The 18,862-nt window shown below is 49.9% G+C and overlaps 1 protein-coding gene across 2 annotated transcripts; it reads left to right on the forward strand.

Annotated features, from left to right (window-relative positions):
- Positions 1–911: 911 nt before the first annotated feature.
- CALCOCO1 (calcium binding and coiled-coil domain 1) lies at positions 912–18,554 on the forward strand. Of its 2 annotated transcripts, XM_027593220.1 has the most exons (15): positions 912–1,043; positions 3,206–3,385; positions 3,731–3,833; positions 4,644–4,834; positions 7,291–7,449; positions 7,862–8,010; positions 10,531–10,621; positions 13,262–13,417; positions 13,608–13,862; positions 14,334–14,459; positions 14,955–15,050; positions 15,421–15,529; positions 15,757–15,956; positions 16,344–16,450; positions 17,437–18,554. In XM_027593220.1, exons 2-15 carry the CDS (start codon positions 3,230–3,232, stop codon positions 17,612–17,614), a joined length of 2,076 nt encoding a protein of 691 aa, XP_027449021.1. In that variant the 5' UTR covers positions 912–1,043; positions 3,206–3,229; the 3' UTR covers positions 17,615–18,554. The 2 variants fall into 2 exon arrangements, with proteins under 2 accessions (XP_027449021.1, XP_027449022.1); XM_027593221.1 differs by lacking the exon at positions 13,608–13,862.
- Positions 18,555–18,862: the final 308 nt, after the last annotated feature.

Consider the following 18,862-nt stretch of genomic DNA (forward strand, 5'->3'; position numbering starts at 1 on the left):
GGAAGAGTGTGAATCTTTCACCTCTCCTAAATAAAAACAGGAGCAATAACATGTATTGTTATCCTAATTCATTTAAGCCAGCTAAAAGGCTTGGGCAAACCAGCCCCTCTAAGTGGCTTGTTTGTGAGTTCTGACCAGTCCTGAATTATGTCAGTCTCCCCTTTCAACCTCATTCTCTCTTCACTTCCCCATCACCACCACCACCACTTCAAGCAATGGGTCCTCTTCCTAGACCTAGAGGCCACTCTAGGAGAGCCCAGTCCAGATGTGTGAGTATTGGCAGGCCCCTGGCACTGAAACCTTCGAGTTGGGGGGAAAAAATAGGGGTGCACAACAGGTTTTACAGCGCCTGCTCCTGAGGTGGAAGCAAAGAAGAAACTGCTACCACAGCCTGTAGTTTCCCGTCCCTAAATAGTTGGTAGCTGTGATGTAGTGGCAAGAGCACTGCCCTTGGGAGTCGTGCAGCACTGGAGATCTACCATCGCATAGCTTTGATACTTTTAGCCCGGTTCCTTAAACATTCTGGGCTTTAGCGTCTTCATCTGTAAAGTGTGGATAACAACACTAGCTACCCCACAGCCTGTTGTGAAAAGCAAACGAGAAGAGGCAACTCAACACGCTCAGCAACCCCGTAAGGCATTACGCAGGAGGCGTTAGGGCCCTAACTCCTCCCTACCGTCCCACCCACCACGCACGTTACAAACCAGCAGTCACCACTAATACAGCCGGCCCCCTCCTAAGGAATCATGGGCCGTGAAGTCCTTTGGTGGCCACACCCTCGTTTACAGTCACAGAAGTGAGAACTACGCCTCCCAAGATGCCGCGAGGAGGCCGCCGCCACGGCCGCCCTCTGCTCCGCCCTCCTCACGCACAGCTTCCTGGGATGGGTAGTCCCAGATCCAAGCCAGCTCGCCGACCAAAGAGGGCGGAGAAACCACAAACCCCAGAAGCCCTCACGTCCACTCTTCTCCCTCCCCTCCAGGAGTCGGAGTGCTGTTTTTGTTGTTGGTGGAAGGTGAGGGAACAGCTGATCCGTGTGTGGGGTAAGAAACTTGGCCTAATTTGGGGGCGATCTGATGCGGGGGTCACCCCACTTTCCAGTCTGTGAAAGGATAATCTAAGGGAACTGTAGAAGGGAGATGCAGGAGCGCTTGGGTTTTAATACTTTCCGTACTGGAGAAGCAACCCCTACTGTTTTTAAGAGTTCTGGGTCTCAAGGGGGCCTGGATCAGGAGGGTGCCCCCTCACTGTTCTCACCTTCCCCTTAGTCCTTCTCTAAAAGCTTGTTACGGTTAAAGTAGTTGGGAGAAGCTGAAATATTTACTCATTCTCTCCCAGGCAAGACTTGACCCTCACAAACCTTCCCTTTGTCCTTACCCTCCCGCCCCAATCCAAAGGCCTTTACTACGCTAAATCGTTGGGGGGCGGGGGGGAACCTTCCAAGTGGTAGAATGTTAAGGAACTCTAGAGCCCTACAGAGTTGGGGGAATGGGACTCTTCCCCTCCCCCCTCGAACACTTGAATCTAGCTACACTCATACACTTGAAGTGCCCAGAGCTTTGTTTCAGGTTTGGTGAATGTTTCCAGCTGTTACGGATTTTCTTTGTGGGGCATATTTGGGGTTCCCCAGGCTTAGATCTTTGGAGACAACTCATCCCTACTTAGAAACCCAGAAGAATTGTATTTGGAGAAAACATGCACTGGTTTTAACTAGGGATTGTTCAGAGATGAAACCCCAAAGAAACCTCTTGTCCTGAATCCAGTCCTTATTTTGGAGGGAGGATATGCTTCCTTTTGGAGAGCTAGCTCACTTTTCCTTCTCTACTGAATTTCTGTTGTTGTTTTTTTTTAAAGTTCCTAGCCCCAGACTTCAGCCTGGCGTGGGTTTGTGATGTTTAGGGGTGTGCACATGACTAGTGATGGCTGATTGGACGCTGTCCTCTGCAGTTGACATAGGATGAAGATTAGTGGGCTCGAGTGGAGTGATGACGAGAGCCATCTCACAGCCTTAGGCTGAGGAGTTCTGTTGATTATTGTTGTTGTTCCTCACCCTATCCCCATAGTGCCCACCTAACTTGGAACACCTCTTCCTCTCAGTCCCATATTACAGCCTGCCTCCAGCTCCCCATCCAGGCACTTGGAATCAAGGCCGAAGGGGGCAGAGAGAAAATGGAAAGGAAAATACTAGAACTGGGTTAACTAACGTAGTCAAACCAGTAGAATTCTAGTTCTGCTCCTGGCAAGATCTGAAGAAAAGAATGTTAGGTTCTGTTTGAATTATCTCTCCCTTCTCTCAACATCATATATATATTTCCCCTTCTCAGGGCCCCTTACTTCCCACCTTCCAGTCTATCCCCTACTCAGGGGTGGGGCTTTCCTGGCTCCAGGCTCCCACATTCCATCTCCCCACACCACCACGTTCCTGCTGAGTGTTTCACTCCACCCTTGAAGCAGCCGCCTCCAGAATTCTTGACTTCCTGGAGTAATGAAGTGGAGAGACAAAACCTGTCTTTCCCTCTATCCTCCCTTTCCCTTTGTCTCTTGAATGAGAGCAGAAGCTTTTTTTAAAATTCATGGGGGTGGACAACTCTGAGAGAGGAGAAAACTGAGACCTCAGGGGCCCGAGGATTGAGCTGTTGGTCCCCCCGCCCTTTCCAGCTCTGAAGGCTCAGTCATTGCTTTCAGAGATTAGTTGCTGTTTTCAGGTGTCATAAGTCATCCTGGGTACAGCTGGAGTGGGCAAGGAGACCTGCTCAGAAGGAGGGTGCCCCACACCTCAGTTGGATTTTGAGCCAAAAGATATGGGGGATGGGATGAGGAGGTGGAGGCTGAAGAATCTGGAATGCTCAGGATGTTAAGAGGTGGAAAAAGAGGGACTCAGGGTAGAGCCTGGGATACTGAGACTTGGTCAATGAGGCTGTGAAAAGGGAGCAGAAATGAGAGAGATGTTAACTCTAGGAAGAGTCTATGACTCAGAAAAGGTACAGTGTGAGACAGGATGGGGACTGACTCAGAAGGCCAGACCTATGTTCTGGAGACTAAAAATGGTACCTCCAAAGGGTCCTATAACCCGCAGGGGCTGGAAACGAGATATGCCTTCACCTCCAGGTGTAGTGACAGGAGCTGTGAGTGGGTGGGAATGGAGTTGGAGGGAAGAAGAGATGGATTGGAGAGATTTTTAGCATATTAACCCTTTATTTCATAGGAGGGCAGATATCGTGAGGGCAGAATGGAGGAATCATCACTAAGCCGGGCACCTTCCCGATGTGGAGTCAACTTTCTGAATGTAGCCCGGACCTACATCCCCAACACCAAGGTGGAATGTCACTATACCCTTCCCCCAGGCACCATGCCCAGTGCCAGCGACTGGATTGGCATCTTCAAGGTATCCCTGAACCCCCTTTTGGCTCAGACTTATGGGCCATGGGTTGGTTGGAATAAGGGGAATGACTTAGTCCTTGGATTCTCAACCTCATGTTGATAGAAAAGAAGGGAAAAGATGTCACAGATAACAGAGGCCCATCGGTATAAGCAGAGCTCATCTTCTCACCGTGTTAACCTTGCTCTTTCCTGCCACAAAGTATCCCTCCTCATTCCCTGTCTCTCATCATCCTTGCCCCTGTAACAGCTTCCTGTCCCCCGTTCAGTCCCTCAACCCTTTCTGCCATCCATAGCTTATAGTTGCATCACCATACCCACCCCTCCCCGCTCCCACCATGGGCCTTCACAGGTGGAGGCTGCCTGTGTTCGGGATTACCACACGTTTGTATGGTCTTCAGTGCCTGAAAGTGCGGCTGATGGCTCCCCTGTCCACGCCAGCGTCCAGTTCCAAGGTACAAGGGAGGATGGAAGGTCCAAGACGGCGGAGCCGGGGGATAGAGGTTTAGAGGAGGACAGTGGGCTCAGAAACAAAAGGCACAGACGACAAAGAAAAATAGTGCAAATAAATAAAATAAGAACTATATCCAACAGGGCTCAAAGGACATAGAATCATGGGATTATTATAGAATCAGGGACTTAGAGATGGAAGGAACTGTAGAGGGCCACAAATCCTGCCTTCTACCAAAACAAAAAAAAAAAAAAGGAAGTCCTCTTAGGGAACGAGGGGTGGGGAAGAGGGAAAGGTGGTGTCATAGATTGAGAAGGTGGTCGTGAGATTCCGAAGACCTGGGTTCAAATCTCAACTCTAATACTTACAGGCTGTTTGACCTTGGACAAATTACTTAATCTCTCTGTGTCTATTATCTTAACAGTAAAAGGGGATGCATGGCTTATAGGTACAATATGAAGGTTTAAAGTGATACAGGTAGAGGGTTAGCATCATGCTTGGCACAGGGTGGGCACTCAGTAAGTGGTAACTAGCATTATTATTATTATTATTATTATTATTATCATTATTATTATGGAAGGTAGGTTTGGGAAAGAGAGGAAGGACAGGCCTAGGCAGAAAGGAGGGACAAGAGTACCCCAGGGAATGGAAATAGCTTGTGGGAGGTGGAAAGAAAACAGTAGATGGAACAGGGAACAAGAGGCCGGAGCCAAGGGCAGTAGGTGATAAGACACATCCAGGGGAAGGGAGACCTGTCAAGCACTTGAGGGCCTGGGATCATATTCGGGTCCTGGGTCCATTCTTCTTCCCACAGCCAGCTACCTGCCCAAACCTGGAGCCCAGCTCTACCAGTTCCGATATGTGAACCGCCAGGGCCGGGTGTGTGGGCAGAGCCCCCCTTTCCAGTTCCGAGAGCCAAGGCCCATGGATGAACTGGTGACCCTGGAGGAGACTGATGGTGGCTCTGACATCCTGCTGGTTGTCCCCAAGGCCACCGTGCTGCAGGTGAGAACAGAGCAACAGAGCTGCTTCTGGGCAGGGGAGTGGGTGGGCAGCATGGCAAGGGAACCCTTGCTTTACCCTCCCCTGGGCTGTGGCCTCAACCGAAGACCTCACTGGGAGTTACACAATCTTGTCATTAAGAAAGTGTCATTCTAATGTAGAAACAAACATGTAGGGCAGGAAAGCAAGCCACCCACAGGCCACTGTCACTCAAGATTACATGAGTACTTTTCGAGCATTCCTCCCAAGTGCTACATCCTGTCCTAGGCCCTAGAGGAAGATCTAAAGGGTGGAGGGAGGCCACTCCAAGGAAGGAAGGTTCAGAGGAAGAGGAGGATGAGACCCACGTCCAGGACAGGTGAGGAATGACAGCAGATAGTTAGGGCCCCAGACAGTATCGGAGGCTCGTGAGCACTTGAAATATGACTAGTCCAAATTGAGATGTAAAGTACATAAAGGATTTTAGAGACTTAGTATTTAAAAAAGTAAAAGAGCTTAATAATTTTCTGTATATTGATTGCATGTTGAAATGACAATATTTTGGATAGACTGGGTTAGACAAAATATCATTAAAGTGAATTTCACCTGTTTCTTGTTACTTTTTTGAAATATCTACTGGAGGGGCGCCTGGGTGGCTCAGTCGTTGGGCGTCTGCCTTCGGCTCAGGTCATGATCCCAGGGTCCTGGGATCGAGCCCCGCATCAGGCTCCCTGCTCAGCGGGAAGCCTGCTTCTCCCTCTCCCACTCCCCCTGCTTGTGTTCCCTCTCTCGCTGTGTCTCTGTCAAATAAAGAAATAAAATCTTAAAAAAAAAAAAAAGATACATGAAGTATCTACTGGAAAACTTAAAAACTATATATGTGGCTTATATTCTTTTCCCATTGGACCAATAGACCAAACTGAGAAGAATTAGAGAGTGAGGGTAGATGTTGGCAAGAGTGAGGGTAGATGTTGGTTCTCTTCCTGAAGGAAGAGAAGGGACAGGGACAGGTGGGGAGGAAGGACACTCCCTAGACAAGAGGACAGACTTGAGGAAGGCTCAGGAGGTGAGAATGAGTAGCTTGTCTGTGACTGAAGTAAATTCTTGCCTTCTAGAACCCTCTAAACACACGGAATCAACACAAGAATAGGAAGATGTTTGTATCTTGCATAAGTCAGATATGTGTGAGCTCCTACCCCATGTTCTGTTTTTTTTAATTCTAATTCCAGGGTAGTTAACATACAGTGTTATGTTAGTTTCAGGTGTACAAGAGTGTACAGTACAGTGATTCAGCAGTTCCATACATTACTCAGTGCTCAGTATGACAAGTGTGCTCTTAATCCCCATCACCTATTTCTCCCACCCCCACGCACCTCCCCTCTGGTAACCAGCAGTTTATTCTCTATAGTTAACTATGAAGAGTCTGTTTCTTGGTTTCTTTCTCTCTTATTTTTTTCCCTAGGTTCGTTTGTTTTGTTTCTTAAATTCCACATATGAGTGGCATCATATGGTATTTGTCTTTCTCTGACTGACCTTTTTCACTTGGCATTATACTCTCTAGCTCCATCCATGTCATTGCAAGTGGCAAGACCTCGGTCTTTCTTAAGGCCGAGAGTATTGTGTATGTGTACACACACACACACACACACACACACACACACATCTTCATTATCCATTCCTCAGTCGATGGACATTTGGGCTGCTTTCATAGTTTAGCTATTGTAAATAATGCTGCTATAAACTTAGGGGTGCACGTATCCCTTTGAATTAGTGTTTTCATACTTTTTGGGTAAATACCTAGGAGTGCAATTACTGCATCATAGAGTAGTTCTATTTTTAACTTTTGAGAAACCTCCATTTTCCAGAGTGGCTGCACCAGGTTATACTCCCACCAGCAGTGCAACAGTTCGTTTTTGTCCACATCCTTGTCAACACTTGTTGTTTCTTGTGTTTTTGATTTTAGCCATTCTGACAGCTGTGAGGTGGTATCATGGTTTTGATTTGCAGTCCCTGATGTTGAGTGATGTTGAGCATCTTTTCATGTGTGTTTTGGCCATCTGGATGTCTTCCATGTTCTGTTTTTACATTCGTTATTCTTATTGCAATTACCTTTCAACAATCTACACTAAGAGATCACTTTACAAATGAGGACAAAGACTCAGAGAAGTTAAGTAACTTATTCAAAGTGACATAGCTGGTAGAAATTGTAAACCTACATCCGTCTGGTTCCAGAATAGATAAGGTAAAATTCAGGGAGCCATCCCTTCTGTCTGCATGGATTGAGAGAGACTTCTTCCAAGGGGGTCGGGAGCTGGTGTGTCTGACTAGTGGTGGGCAGGATGCAGTAACACCCCAAGCCTCCCCTTACTCACCTCTTTATAGCTTGTACTGATGCAACTTCCCAGCCCCGAATGCATCTGCAGAGTGATGGGGACGGGGCTTTCACAAGCACAACCCCCTTTTCATCCTGCCCCCTGTAGAACCAGCTGGACGAGAGCCAGCAAGAGAGGAATGACCTGATGCAGCTGAAGCTGCAGCTGGAGGGACAGGTGACAGAGCTGAGGAGTCAAGTACAGGATCTCGAGACGGCTCTGGAGACTGCCAGGCAGGAGCACGCAGAGCTGATGGAGCAGTACAAGGTGGGAGTTGGGCCAGGTGGGGGACGGGGCCTGGCTGCTCACCCAGAGTCCAAAATCTAACCCAGTGAAGATGGAAAAGGAGAGACATTAGCGGGCTTTTAAGATGGTTCTGGCATCAAAAAAATAGCTTTAGGGAGTAACAAGTGGGATTAAGCTTGAGATGACAGGAGACACATTGCAAACATAAAGTATATAAGACTCAGTTCTTTGCACACAGGAGTGCTGAGGTAGGGTGAAGGTGGCCATATTCACCAGCAAGAGAATGTTCTCTTGCAGTTTCTTTCTCAAGGAAGGTGACAGGGTGATGGGGGGTTGATAACAGTCAGATTCTGGTATGCTCCTCCTAAGCCCTTGTTCTGTTCTTTGAGAGACGAGTCTCAACTTCATTATTCTGGGATAACCTTAATTCCAGGGGCTTTCCCAGTCACACGGGGAGCTCATAGAAGAGAGGGACATCCTGAGCCAGCAACAGGGAGACCATGTGGCACGCATCCTGGAGCTGGAAGATGACATCCAGACCATCAGTGAGAAGGTGCTGACAAAGGAGGTGGAGCTGGATAGGTGAGAGGACCTCCTCTGCCCCCGTTACTTCCTTTCATTTCCTGTCACCCCAAACTCCAGCCTCTCGTTTCAGGCAGGGGAACCTGCTGTCTCATGTGGTTATCCCACTTACTGGGGAAATCTTTTCCTGCCTAGCTCTCTTCCACCTTTCCTGAGCCTGTTCTGTATTCCTCACCTTCAGAAGTCATCACAGTTACTACTTACGGTACAGCAAAGGCTACGCAGGAGCGGGGAGTGGAGGATTTGGAAGAAGAGAATGGATAGAACAGTCAACACTAGATAAGAGAGGATGGATTTCAGAATGAAATCCATCTTTCTATCTATTCTTTACCACAGCAAAGAAGATTAGAGGGGCACGTGGCTGGCTCAGTCAGTAGAGTGGGTGACTCTTGATCTCAGGGTTGTGAGTTTGAGCCTCTCGTTGGGCGTAGAGATTACTTAAAAACCTTCTTAAAAAAAGAAGGGGGGGGCACCTGGGTGGCTCCGTCAGTCAAGCATCCAACTCTTGGTTTCAGCTCAGGTCATAATCTCAGGGTTGTGAGATCAAACCCCATGTCAGGAGCCACACTCAGCCCGGAGTCTGCTTGAGATTCTCCCTCCCCCACCACCACCCTCCACCCCACCGGCCCCTGCTTGGGGGAGCATGCACATACGCGAGCACTCTTTCTCGCAATAAATAAATAAATAAAAATCTTAAAAAAAAGAAAAAACTATATTAAAAAAATAATAGAAAATAAAAATAAATTTAAAAAAAGAAAAAAAGACTAGACTCCATTCTCACTGTTAGGAAATGTTTGAACTGGTGATCCAGAATGTTATGGAATCTCTCCTCTGAAAAAAGGCATAAGTCATAGAATTTTAGCACTGGGAAGAATATAGGGCATTTGAGAGGGTCACTACTTCAGAAGGCAGCCTCTTTCAATATCGGACAACTGTCAGTTTTGTATCTCTTGGATTGAACCAAACTGTCCTTCCTATAACTCCCTCCTATAACTTTCCTCCCTTGGTCCTGGTTTAGACCTCTGGAACTGCACAGAACGAATTTCTTTCTTCTACCAGACAACTATTATTTCTACCAAATAGCACAAATATTGACCACTTCCCATGCCTGTCCTTCAGATTTTCACCAGGAGAAACACATTAGTTGTTTCTTTCATCACATCACACAATTAAGTCTCTTTCATTCAGCACTGGTAGATCTTATATATATTTTTTTAAACTTCTTAAAGGAAAGAGACATATTATCCAAGGCCCAGAGTAAAACATGAGTTACTCCCTAAGTCTTCTTCAGTGCAGAATATGTTGGTCTTGCCCTAGGGAGATACCAAATGTCTAGGTTTTAAATCATAGAATAGAAAAGCAGCGATCAGGGGTGCCTGGTTGGCTCATTCGGTTATGTGTCTGCCTTCGGCTCAGGTCATGATCCCGGGGTCCTGGGATCGAGCCCCACATCATGCTTCCTGCTCACTGGGGAGCCTGCTTCTCCCTCTTCCTCTGCTGCTCCCCCTGCTTGTGTTCTCTAACTCACTGTCACTCTCTCAAATAAATTAATAAAATGGTTTAAAAAAAAAAGAAAAAAAAAAGCAGAGATCAGACTGAGCATCTGGAAAAGATTAGGGACTGTTTAGACCAGGGTCAGTAAACTATGGCCCGTGTGCTAAATGTAGCCTTGCCACCTGTTTTTGTACAGCCTGTGAGGTAAGAATGGTTTTGACAATTAATTAATGGTTAAAAGCAGAAGAAGAGGGACTCCTGGGTGGCTCAGTAGGTTAAGTGTCTGCCTTCGGCTCAGGTCATGATCCCGGGGTCCTAGGATCGAGCCCCGCATCGGGCTTCTTACTCAGCAGAGAACCTGCTTCTCCCTCTGCCTGCTACTCCCCCTGCTTGTGTGCATGCTCTCTCTCTCTCTCTCTCTCTGACAAGTAAATAAATAAAATCTTTAAAAAAAAATAGAAGATATGAAAAGGAAGATACGAAATTCAGATTTCAGCGTTCATAAATAAAAAGGTTTATTGGGACAGCCCTGCTAGTCATGTACATGTTGTCTGGGGCTGCTTTCACACTACAATGGCAGAGTTGAGTAGTTGCCACAGAATTCTCATGGCCTGCAGAGCCTAAAGTCTTTACTGTCAGGCCCTTTACAGAAAAGTCTGCCAACTTCTGATCTAGATCCAAAGTTTATAATCAATCACAGCTGTCCCTTGTCTAAAAAGAGACTCAGTTCTGGTCTCTTGATGGAACAAAAACAACTAGAAAGCCACCAGCAGAATATTCCTTAAAATGATACATAAAGAGAAAAGAAAAACTTTATTTCTAGATTGTGCTCTAGAACCAGGAATCTTGGGTACTCAGGGCTTACAACAGGATCACGTTTGGTCTGGGGATTTGAACATCCCAAAGACAAATGGAGGTCTGGGCATAGAGGAGCACCAGTAGAAGAGCTCAAGACAGAAGTCTGAGCCCCTCATTTCTTCTCTGGTGACTGGGCGGTCATCTGACGTTCCATCTCCCCACGCACAGGGTGAGAGACACAGTGAAGGCCCTGACTCGGGAACAAGAGAAGCTCCTCGGGCAACTGAAAGAAGCGCAAGCAGATAAGGAGCAAAGTGAGGTAAGGGCTCAGAGTCGGTTCGCTTTCTGAATTGTTCATCCAGTGTTTATTAATTAAGTTCTGAGTGCTAGCCACCAAAGGGGATACAAACGTAAAGAGAACATTGTATGCACTCTCGTAGGAAGCATAAAATGTATACCCGAATCAGGATTAGTCAAAGTGGAATAATAGTAAGCATCACCAGGGAAGAAGAATAAAGTGTTCTGGTGGGGCGCCTGGGTGGCTCAGTCGGTTAAGCATCTGACTATTGATCTCAGCTCAGGTCTTAATCTCAGGGTTGTGAGTTCAAGTCCCAGCGAGGAGCCTACTTAATAAATTAAATAAATAAATGAATGAATGAATAAATAAATAAATAAATTGATGCTTCACAGAGGTGGGTGAGAGCACATGTTGTTAGGGTCATTAGAAAGGGCTTTTAGGGGCACCTGGGTGGCTCAGTTGTTAAACATCTGCCTTCGGCTCAGGTCATGATCCCAGGGTTCTGGGATCGAGCCCCGAGTCGGGTTCCCTGCTCAGCAGGAGGCCTGCTTCTCCCTCTCCCACTCCCCCTGCTTGTGTTCCCGCTCTTGCTGTGTCTCTCTCTGTCAAATAAATAAATGAAATCTTGAAAAAAAAGAAAGGGCCTTTAAAAAGGCGGGCACTTGGGTGGCTCAGTTACTTAGGGGCTGGCCTTCCACTCAGGTAATGATCCCAGAGTCCTGGATCAAGCCCCATGTCGGGCTCCCTGCTCAGCGGGGAGTCTACTTCTCCCTCTGCCCTCACCCCGCTCATGTTCTCTCTCCCTCTCTCTCAAATAAAATCTTTAAAAAATAAAAAGCAGGGCATAGGAGTGCCTGGCTGGCTCAGTCGGCAGAGCATATGACTCTTGATCTCAGGGTCGTGAGTCCAAGCCCCACTTTGAGCATAGAGCTTAGTTTAAAAAAAAAAGCAAAAGGGTGGAATAAACTAGCCTAGTATTTTCCAACTTTTTTAGCTTTCCTCCCCACCCCCCAGTAAAGTTTTACATCCTATGTGGAACCTCACTGAATAGATAAAAGCAATATTTTATTACTATAAATTTTTATAACTTCAAATATTCAGTGTTGACTTATAAGGTAACGAAAGTAATCAGGTAATCCTGATGGATGTCAAACCTTGAAATCAGAGGTTATAGATAACTGTTCTGTCAGCCTCAGCAGCTAATATAGTTCTGTATCATGTTTTGGTTGTACAGTACTGAGAACACTTTGAGTCTCACACACAAGTAGGTAAGAGTGACAGCCATTGTTAAACTATCCACCTGGCCATCTCAGTTTGCTTTTCAGTTCAATAGAAGATCCAATAGATACTTTATTCTGAGGTTTGCACAAAAATGAATTAACCTAGAAGCATATGTCGGTGGATTGAGACTGTTGTGTTAACTTGTGATTCTGTGTGGGTTTTTTTTTTTTTCATATTCTTTATATAATTTAGAAGAAGCTTAAATCACATATTTGCAGAACCTCTAAATGGCTTCCTCCAAACCCTAGGCTTCTGTGGAAGATGATTTGAAAACCATTTGCTTAGCAGTGAGGAGTAGGAAGAATTTGAGTAGACAGAGATGAGAGGGAGGCCGTTCTGGAAACAGAGAAAGATGCGAGCAAAGGCTGAGAGCCCCAGAACACTCAGGGCAATTGAATGTGTGGGTGAAGAGTTTGAGGTAAGGCCTAGGTCAGATTGGAGAGGACCTGGAGTTTAGTCTTTATTCTGTAAGCAGTGAGAGGCGTCAGTGATTTTCAGGGGGGTGAGATGTACTTAAGAAATGGTACTTAAAGAAGATTCATGTGATCTCCTTGTGGGAAATGAACTAGTTATGGGATTATTCAATAATCCAAGTAAGAAATGACCAGGGCCTGAGCTAACGTGGTTGCAACGATAGTGGAAGAGAGAAAATGGCTGTGAACAAGATGGAGGATGGAGACACCAAAGGCTTTTCTGTGGGTCACTAAGGAAAGAACAGAACCAAGCAGGCATGGCACCAACGGATCCAGCCTGAGTGACTTGGGAAGTAGTTAGTACCATGGGTGGAAATAAGAGTGGAAAGGAGTGGAGTGGGAGGTAGAATATGCTGAGTTTGAGAGCCCTATGGGACATCCAGACTGAGTTTTGATCTAAAAGGAAGAGCAGATGGGCGCCTGGGTGGCTCAGTCAGTTGAGAGTCTGCCTTTGGATCAGGTCGTGGTCCTTGGGTCCTGGGATCGAGCACTGCATTGGGCTCTCTGCTCAGTGGGGAGTCTGCTTCTCCCTATCCACTTGTGCTTGTATGTGTGCGTGCGCACGCGCGCTCTCTCTCTGTCTCTCTGAAATAAATGAAAAAAATCACTTAAAAATAAATAAAAAGAAGAGCAGAGAAGCAGAAATGGTAACGGGATACCTAGATCCGTGTAAGACCCTGCCCAGGCTGTGATGCTGGTACCTCATGTTGGGAGCCGGAGACCGGATGTTCAGGACTGAGTGGCTTTGAGCTGAGACCCCAAGAAGGGCTGACAAGAGCTGAATGCTTGGGTTTGTGTTAAATCTGGGAAGCAGAACCATGACCTCTCTCATCACAGTGGTTCACCCCCCAGCCACCCCAGATACTACATATACCCCTTTCCTTACGTATTCACCACCTCCCATCAGGCTGAGCTCCAAATGGCACAACAAGAAAACCATCGCTTAAATTTGGAGCTGCAGGAAGCGAAGGGCCGGCAGGAGGAACAGGGTGCTCAGGCCCAGCGACTCAAGGACAAGGTGGCCCAGATGAAGGACACCCTAGGCCAGGCCCAGCAGCGTGTGGTGAGTGAAGCCCCTAGGCAACAGGAAGTAGAGAAAGTTCCAAGGGCTCACTATAGTAAAGTGGGGAAAAGACAGGGCTAAAGATCGAGCAGTGCAAATCTTGAGTCCTGATGCAGTGGTGGGTAGCAGGGAGCCTGGTTCACGAGTGACTCACTGGGAGCCCTAACTCCATCTCCTCCTGTCTTCTGAGGCTGAGCTGGAGCCCCTGAGGGAGCAGCTTCGAGGAGCCCAGGAGCTTGCAGCCTCAAGCCAGCAGAAAGCCGCCCTTCTCGGGGAGGAGCTTGCCAGCGCAGCGGGAGCCAGGGACCGCACCATGGCAGAGCTCCACCGCAGCCGCCTGGAAGTGGCTGGAGTCAATGGCAGGCTGGCTGAGCTCAGCCTGCACTTGAAGGAGGAAAAAAGCCAGTGGAGCAAGGAGCGGGCAGGGCTGCTGCAGAGTGTGGAGGTAGAGGGATGGGGGGACCTGGCCAGCTCACGGCCACTGCCCCCACCTCCCATGTGGCCACATCCCCTTAGAGGACCAAAAGGGATGAGGACCTTAGAGGACTCAGGGATGGGGAGGGGCCCCGAGGGAGGTACAGTTCACTGTCCAGAGATGACCCGTCGTCTCTAAGCAGAGTGTCCCAGTCCTGATCTTTGTGGCACCTTCCTTGGTTACCATCTTGATTCAGAAACATTTACTGCCCTAGGCACCGGGCCCCATCAGTAATGCCCATTCCTGATCAGCGAGGCACCTTGCTGGCATGTCCCTTCCTTCAGTGAGAAGTATAGGGAACGAGGAAGCCAAGAAGGGGAAATTGCTCCCCAAATACTCATTTAACTAAAGGACAGGACACCGTGAGGGATGGAGCTGTTGCCAGTGGCATCCCTTTTCCTTCACTTTCCCCTCCCATGTTCCTTTTTGGCCATGTCGCAGGCCGAGAAAGACAAGATCCTGAAGCTGAGTGCAGAGATACTTCGACTGGAAAAGGCAGTTCAGGAGGAGAAGACCCAGAACCAAGTGTTCAAGACTGAACTGGCCCGGGAAAAGGATACGAGCCTGGTGAGGCGTGCAGCCACCCGTGAGTCCGGTCCCGTGGCCTCCTGAAGCAGCAGTGCCCCTTCTTGCCGTCTTGGGTGTGGGCTCAGAAGTGCTGGGTGCTCACTTCCATGTTGAGTGGCCTCTTACTAGCACTCGTCCCACAGCTCATCAGTTTGAAACGAACAATGTCCCCTTCTGTTCTCCAGACACATATCCTGGGCCTCTCAGGGATGACTTAGGACAATTATGGAGTGCCCCTGCTACAACCAGGGCCTCTGCACCCCAGCCCAGAGGCAGTCACCCAGGCCCACACTCAAGAAGCAGAGCCTGGGACTCAGGCGACTATCTCCTGTGATCAAGACAAGGGACTCATGGAAGAAGAGTGTTGGGGCTTCCCCTGTGTGTGTCGGGGCAAGAGAAGGACAAAGGCACAGAGAGACATGGTTCTAGGGTGGTGGGTCCAGGTCGCAGAGCCTGGGTTCTTGGAGGTACATTCTAGGCTCCACATTCCCTCAGGTGCAGCTGTCAGAGAGCAAGCGGGAACTGACAGAGCTGCGGTCAGCCCTGCGTGTGCTCCAGAAGGAAAAGGAACAGTTGCAGGAGGAGAAGCAGGTGAGAACCCATGACTCAGGCTCCCTGGATGCCAGAATTGAGGACGTGAGGGCTGGGAACTTCGTATCTTCTTGCCATCTCTTGGCTTAGAAACTGTTATCTTTAAGAGGGCCCAGAGGCTAAAAATGGGACCATGGCTCCTCTCATTGGCCGACTTGACAGGAGAGTACTGCAGGGGCGGGGGATGTAGGGGGTGAAGGAGGGCTCCTGGGGGGGAAGAGTGAGGCTCTACTTTGAGCTGCCCCCCACGTTAGGGAAGGCACCTGATCCTGAGGAGCTCGGAGTTCATCCTGGGTGCCAGGGAGGACTCTGCAGGGCAGCGGGGTGGGCATCTTTCCAGCCTCTCCTGCCTCTCTGTTCCCAACGCCAGGAACTGCTGGAGTACATGAGAAAGCTGGAGGCCCGCTTGGAGAAGGTGGCAGACGAGAAGTGGAGTGAGGGCGCTGCCACAGAGGACGAGGAGGCGGCTGCAGGGCTGAGTCTGTAACCACCAATCTTGTGACACTACTTCCCCGCCCCCCCCATTTCCCTGTTGGGGAGCGCTGCATGCGACCCCTCTGGGAGCTGCCTCCACCTTCTGTGTCTTGCCTTTTCCCTTGCTGGACTCTGGCCCCCTGTCCAGTTTAACCATATCCCTCATCCAAAGGAGACAGCCCAGCCAGGCCTCTAACGACACATCCTTCTCTACCCTCTCCCTCACCAACAGGCTGCCCAGCGGCTCTGACAGACTCAGAGGATGAGTCCCCGGAAGACATGAGGCGCCCTCCCTATGGCCTGTGTGAGCGGGGAGACTCAGGCTCCTCTCCTGCTGGGCCACGAGAGGCTTCTCCCCTGGTTGTCATCAGCCAGCCGGCTCCCATTGCCCCCCATCTCTCAGGGCACGCTGAGGACAGCAGCTCTGACTCGGTGAGCAGTGCGGGGAGGAAGGGGTGGCTAGGGCCGTACCCATGTGGCCCAGCCTCTGGAGCAGGAAGTCTTAGCCCAACAGGGCTCTCTTTTTCCCTTGGGGGAGAGGAGGCAGGCCCAGCCTCTCTTCCAGGCCATCCAACAGACAACACCCTCAAATCCACCCCAACCCAATAGCCTCACTGCTGCCACCCCCTGCACCCCACACTTCTCTTCTCACCCACCAGCCCCCATCAAAACTCCTGTCTTGCCTCACTCCTACTGCAGCCCACTGTCTACCGTCTGGGCCTAGACTGCTCTTCCCTTACCTGCTCCAGTGGGCTGCTCCCCTGTCTTGGGACACTCACTACCCCAAAACCCAACCCTACCTATCTCTTCGGTGCCCAGGAGGCCGAAGATGAGAAGTCAGTGCTCATGGCAGCTGTTCAGAGTGGGGGTGAGGAGGCCAATCTGCTGCTTCCTGAGCTGGGCAGTGCCTTCTATGACATGGCCAGGTGAGCGCAGAAGGGGGAGACGAGGAGGGGGGTGGGAGGATGCCAGTGGAAAGGGCATCTGGGTGAATGGTCCCCATGCCCTTCGCCCAAGCTCCCTCTTCTTGTCCCTGGCCAAGAAAAGGAGACATAGGTATGGTTGACACAGAAAATCACCCACCACTCCGAATCCCAGGTGCCTTCAGGTAATTCCTGCCCCCGTCTTATCAGTGCACTGTGCACTCAGAGACCCTGCCTTTAACTGGCTTCTGTGTTGTTCTAGCACCATCTTCCGTGGAGCCCAAATTGCCCTGCATCCCCTCTCTCCTGCCCCTTTCCCTTCCCCAACCACCAGGTAGGTACCTAAGCTCCATCTGGGGAGGAAGGGAGGTGACCGATGCCCCCAGGGATGGGATCAGAGAGAAGACTGGGATCCAGCGTCCATCTGGCCAGCTCTGAGATGTCCCTCTTCCCAGACTCTGCCAGGAAACCCTCTGGGCGATGCAGCTGCAGGGGCGGGGGTTCCGGTATCAGATTGCCCCTTCGGCCTTCCCTTTCCTTTCGCAGGTCAAGAGGGGAAGGCAGGGGGAAGAGAGATTTTATCATCTAGCCCCTGGCTTTGCCTCCATGTGAGATGGGCTCAGGGCAGGGAGGGGTGATGCTGTCATCCTTCTCAGCTGTAGCAGGAAGATGAAGGACGATGTCAGACTCATTTTCAGCCTCATTAGGCAGCAGACGGAGATGGAGGGAGGAGAGCAGGGGGTTGGGGGAGGGGCTGTGCACTACAGCAGGCACTAAAGAAGAGAGGACATGGAGAGCCAGGAAACCAAGCTCCAGTAGTGTGGGGAGAAAGATGCTATGGGTGAGGTGCGGAGAGAGAGCCACCAAGGAGCTGCATGAGGAACAGGGGCACCTGGGAGCCTGGGTGCGTGGGTCCCTCTCCCTGAGGTCCACAAGGCAAGAGGGCATCGGAGCGCACTGACCCTCTCCTTTCCTTCTGTCTCCTTCAGTGGCTTTGCAGTGGGTCCCTTGTCAGAGGCCAGCACTGGGGGCCCTGCCACCCCCCCGTGGAAAGAGTGCCCCATTTGTAAGGAGCGCTTCCCAGCCGAGAGTGATAAGGATGCCCTGGAGGACCATATGGATGGACACTTCTTTTTCAGCACCCAGGACCCCTTTACCTTTGAGTGATCTCACCCTCCCCCCCCCCGCCCCAGGACATGCCCAGATACACTTACACACAGACACACACTCATGCACACACATACACTTGGGTCTCATGCCTTCTCTGCCACCCTGGGCTCCATGATGTTCTGTTCCCTGAGAACCACTCCCTGAACTGTGTTCATCCCAAGCTCTCACCTTCATCCTCTCCCGCCTGGCTCTTTTGTCCAGGCAGGGCCCCTTCTTAGAAACAGTGGCTGACTTTACCCCCCTGAAAGCGGTTTTGGAGGAACCAGGATGGAGGAGACCTTCCCCAGGGGGAATAGGATCACCCCCTCCTCACCCTGGTTGCTTCTGTCACTGACACCAGCCACCCCCACGCACACGCCCGCGCACACACATGCACGCACACACACACACACACACACATGCACTCAGACTCACACGTACTTTCTGCTGCCCCAAAGCCAATTCCTGGGGCACCCCACCGTCTCTTATTCGGGGTCTGTGTTGGTTTACCTGAGTTTTCTCAGGGGCCTGCATCGAGGCAGCAGCGTGGACACCATGGCCTCTTCAGGTCTCTTTCAGTTCTGAGCTTCAGTGGTTCCTTCCATCCTCCAACCCCACCCCATTGCCTTCTGCACCCTGCCCCAGCCTTTTCCACACCATTAGGTATGAAGTTTGGAGCTTTCTTTTGTATTTTTGAGGTTTTCTGTTCTCTATCTCCTGCCCTTCCCTGCCCTCCCTCCCCCAGTGTCCTCACATGGAAAGAAAGAATGCATTTGTGCCTTCTGTGAGGGATGAGGGGAACAGATGGTCCCAGGTGTCCCCATTTCTCACCCCTTCCTCCCTCTCCAGGTTCCCCCACAGCAATAAGAGCTTTCCCTCTTTATCCCTCCCTCAATCTGTAGTTTGGACAAATATATTTATATGATATGTATAACAATTCTAATAAAATGTGTTCTTATCATGAGGTGTGACTAGAGCAATGAAGGTCCGGATACCTGGCTCCTAAACCATAGTGGAGGGGAGAGGGAGGGAGGGGACTCCTCCCTGCCTTGTTGGGGCCAGTACCTGCGTAGCATTTCCACATTGTGCCTCCTGGTGGGCAGAGGAGGAGGGAGGGAGCTTTGTCTCAGGTTGGGGGGGTGGGGGTCTGGCTTGGAGAAGACTGCCGTTGTGGGGAGCGGTGGGCAGCAGATTGATGGGTCATTGTGGGCCCTGCTCAGGATTTCAGTCCTGGGGTGGGAACCAGAGTTCTGGGCCCAGATGCAT

This window comes from Zalophus californianus, chromosome 9, assembly GCF_009762305.2.
Source record: "Zalophus californianus isolate mZalCal1 chromosome 9, mZalCal1.pri.v2, whole genome shotgun sequence".
Taxonomy (NCBI): Eukaryota; Metazoa; Chordata; class Mammalia; order Carnivora; family Otariidae; genus Zalophus; species Zalophus californianus.

Coding starts and splice junctions, on each gene's coding strand:
- CALCOCO1 (XM_027593220.1), top strand. CDS start 3,230: ATGGAGGAATCATCACTAAGCCGGGCACCTTCCCGATGTGGAGTCAAC. Junction 3,386..3,730: donor ACTGGATTGGCATCTTCAAG/GTATCCCTGAAC, acceptor GGGCCTTCACAG/GTGGAGGCTGCCTGTGTTCG. Junction 16,451..17,436: donor GCCTTCTATGACATGGCCAG/GTGAGCGCAGAA, acceptor TGTCTCCTTCAG/TGGCTTTGCAGTGGGTCCCT.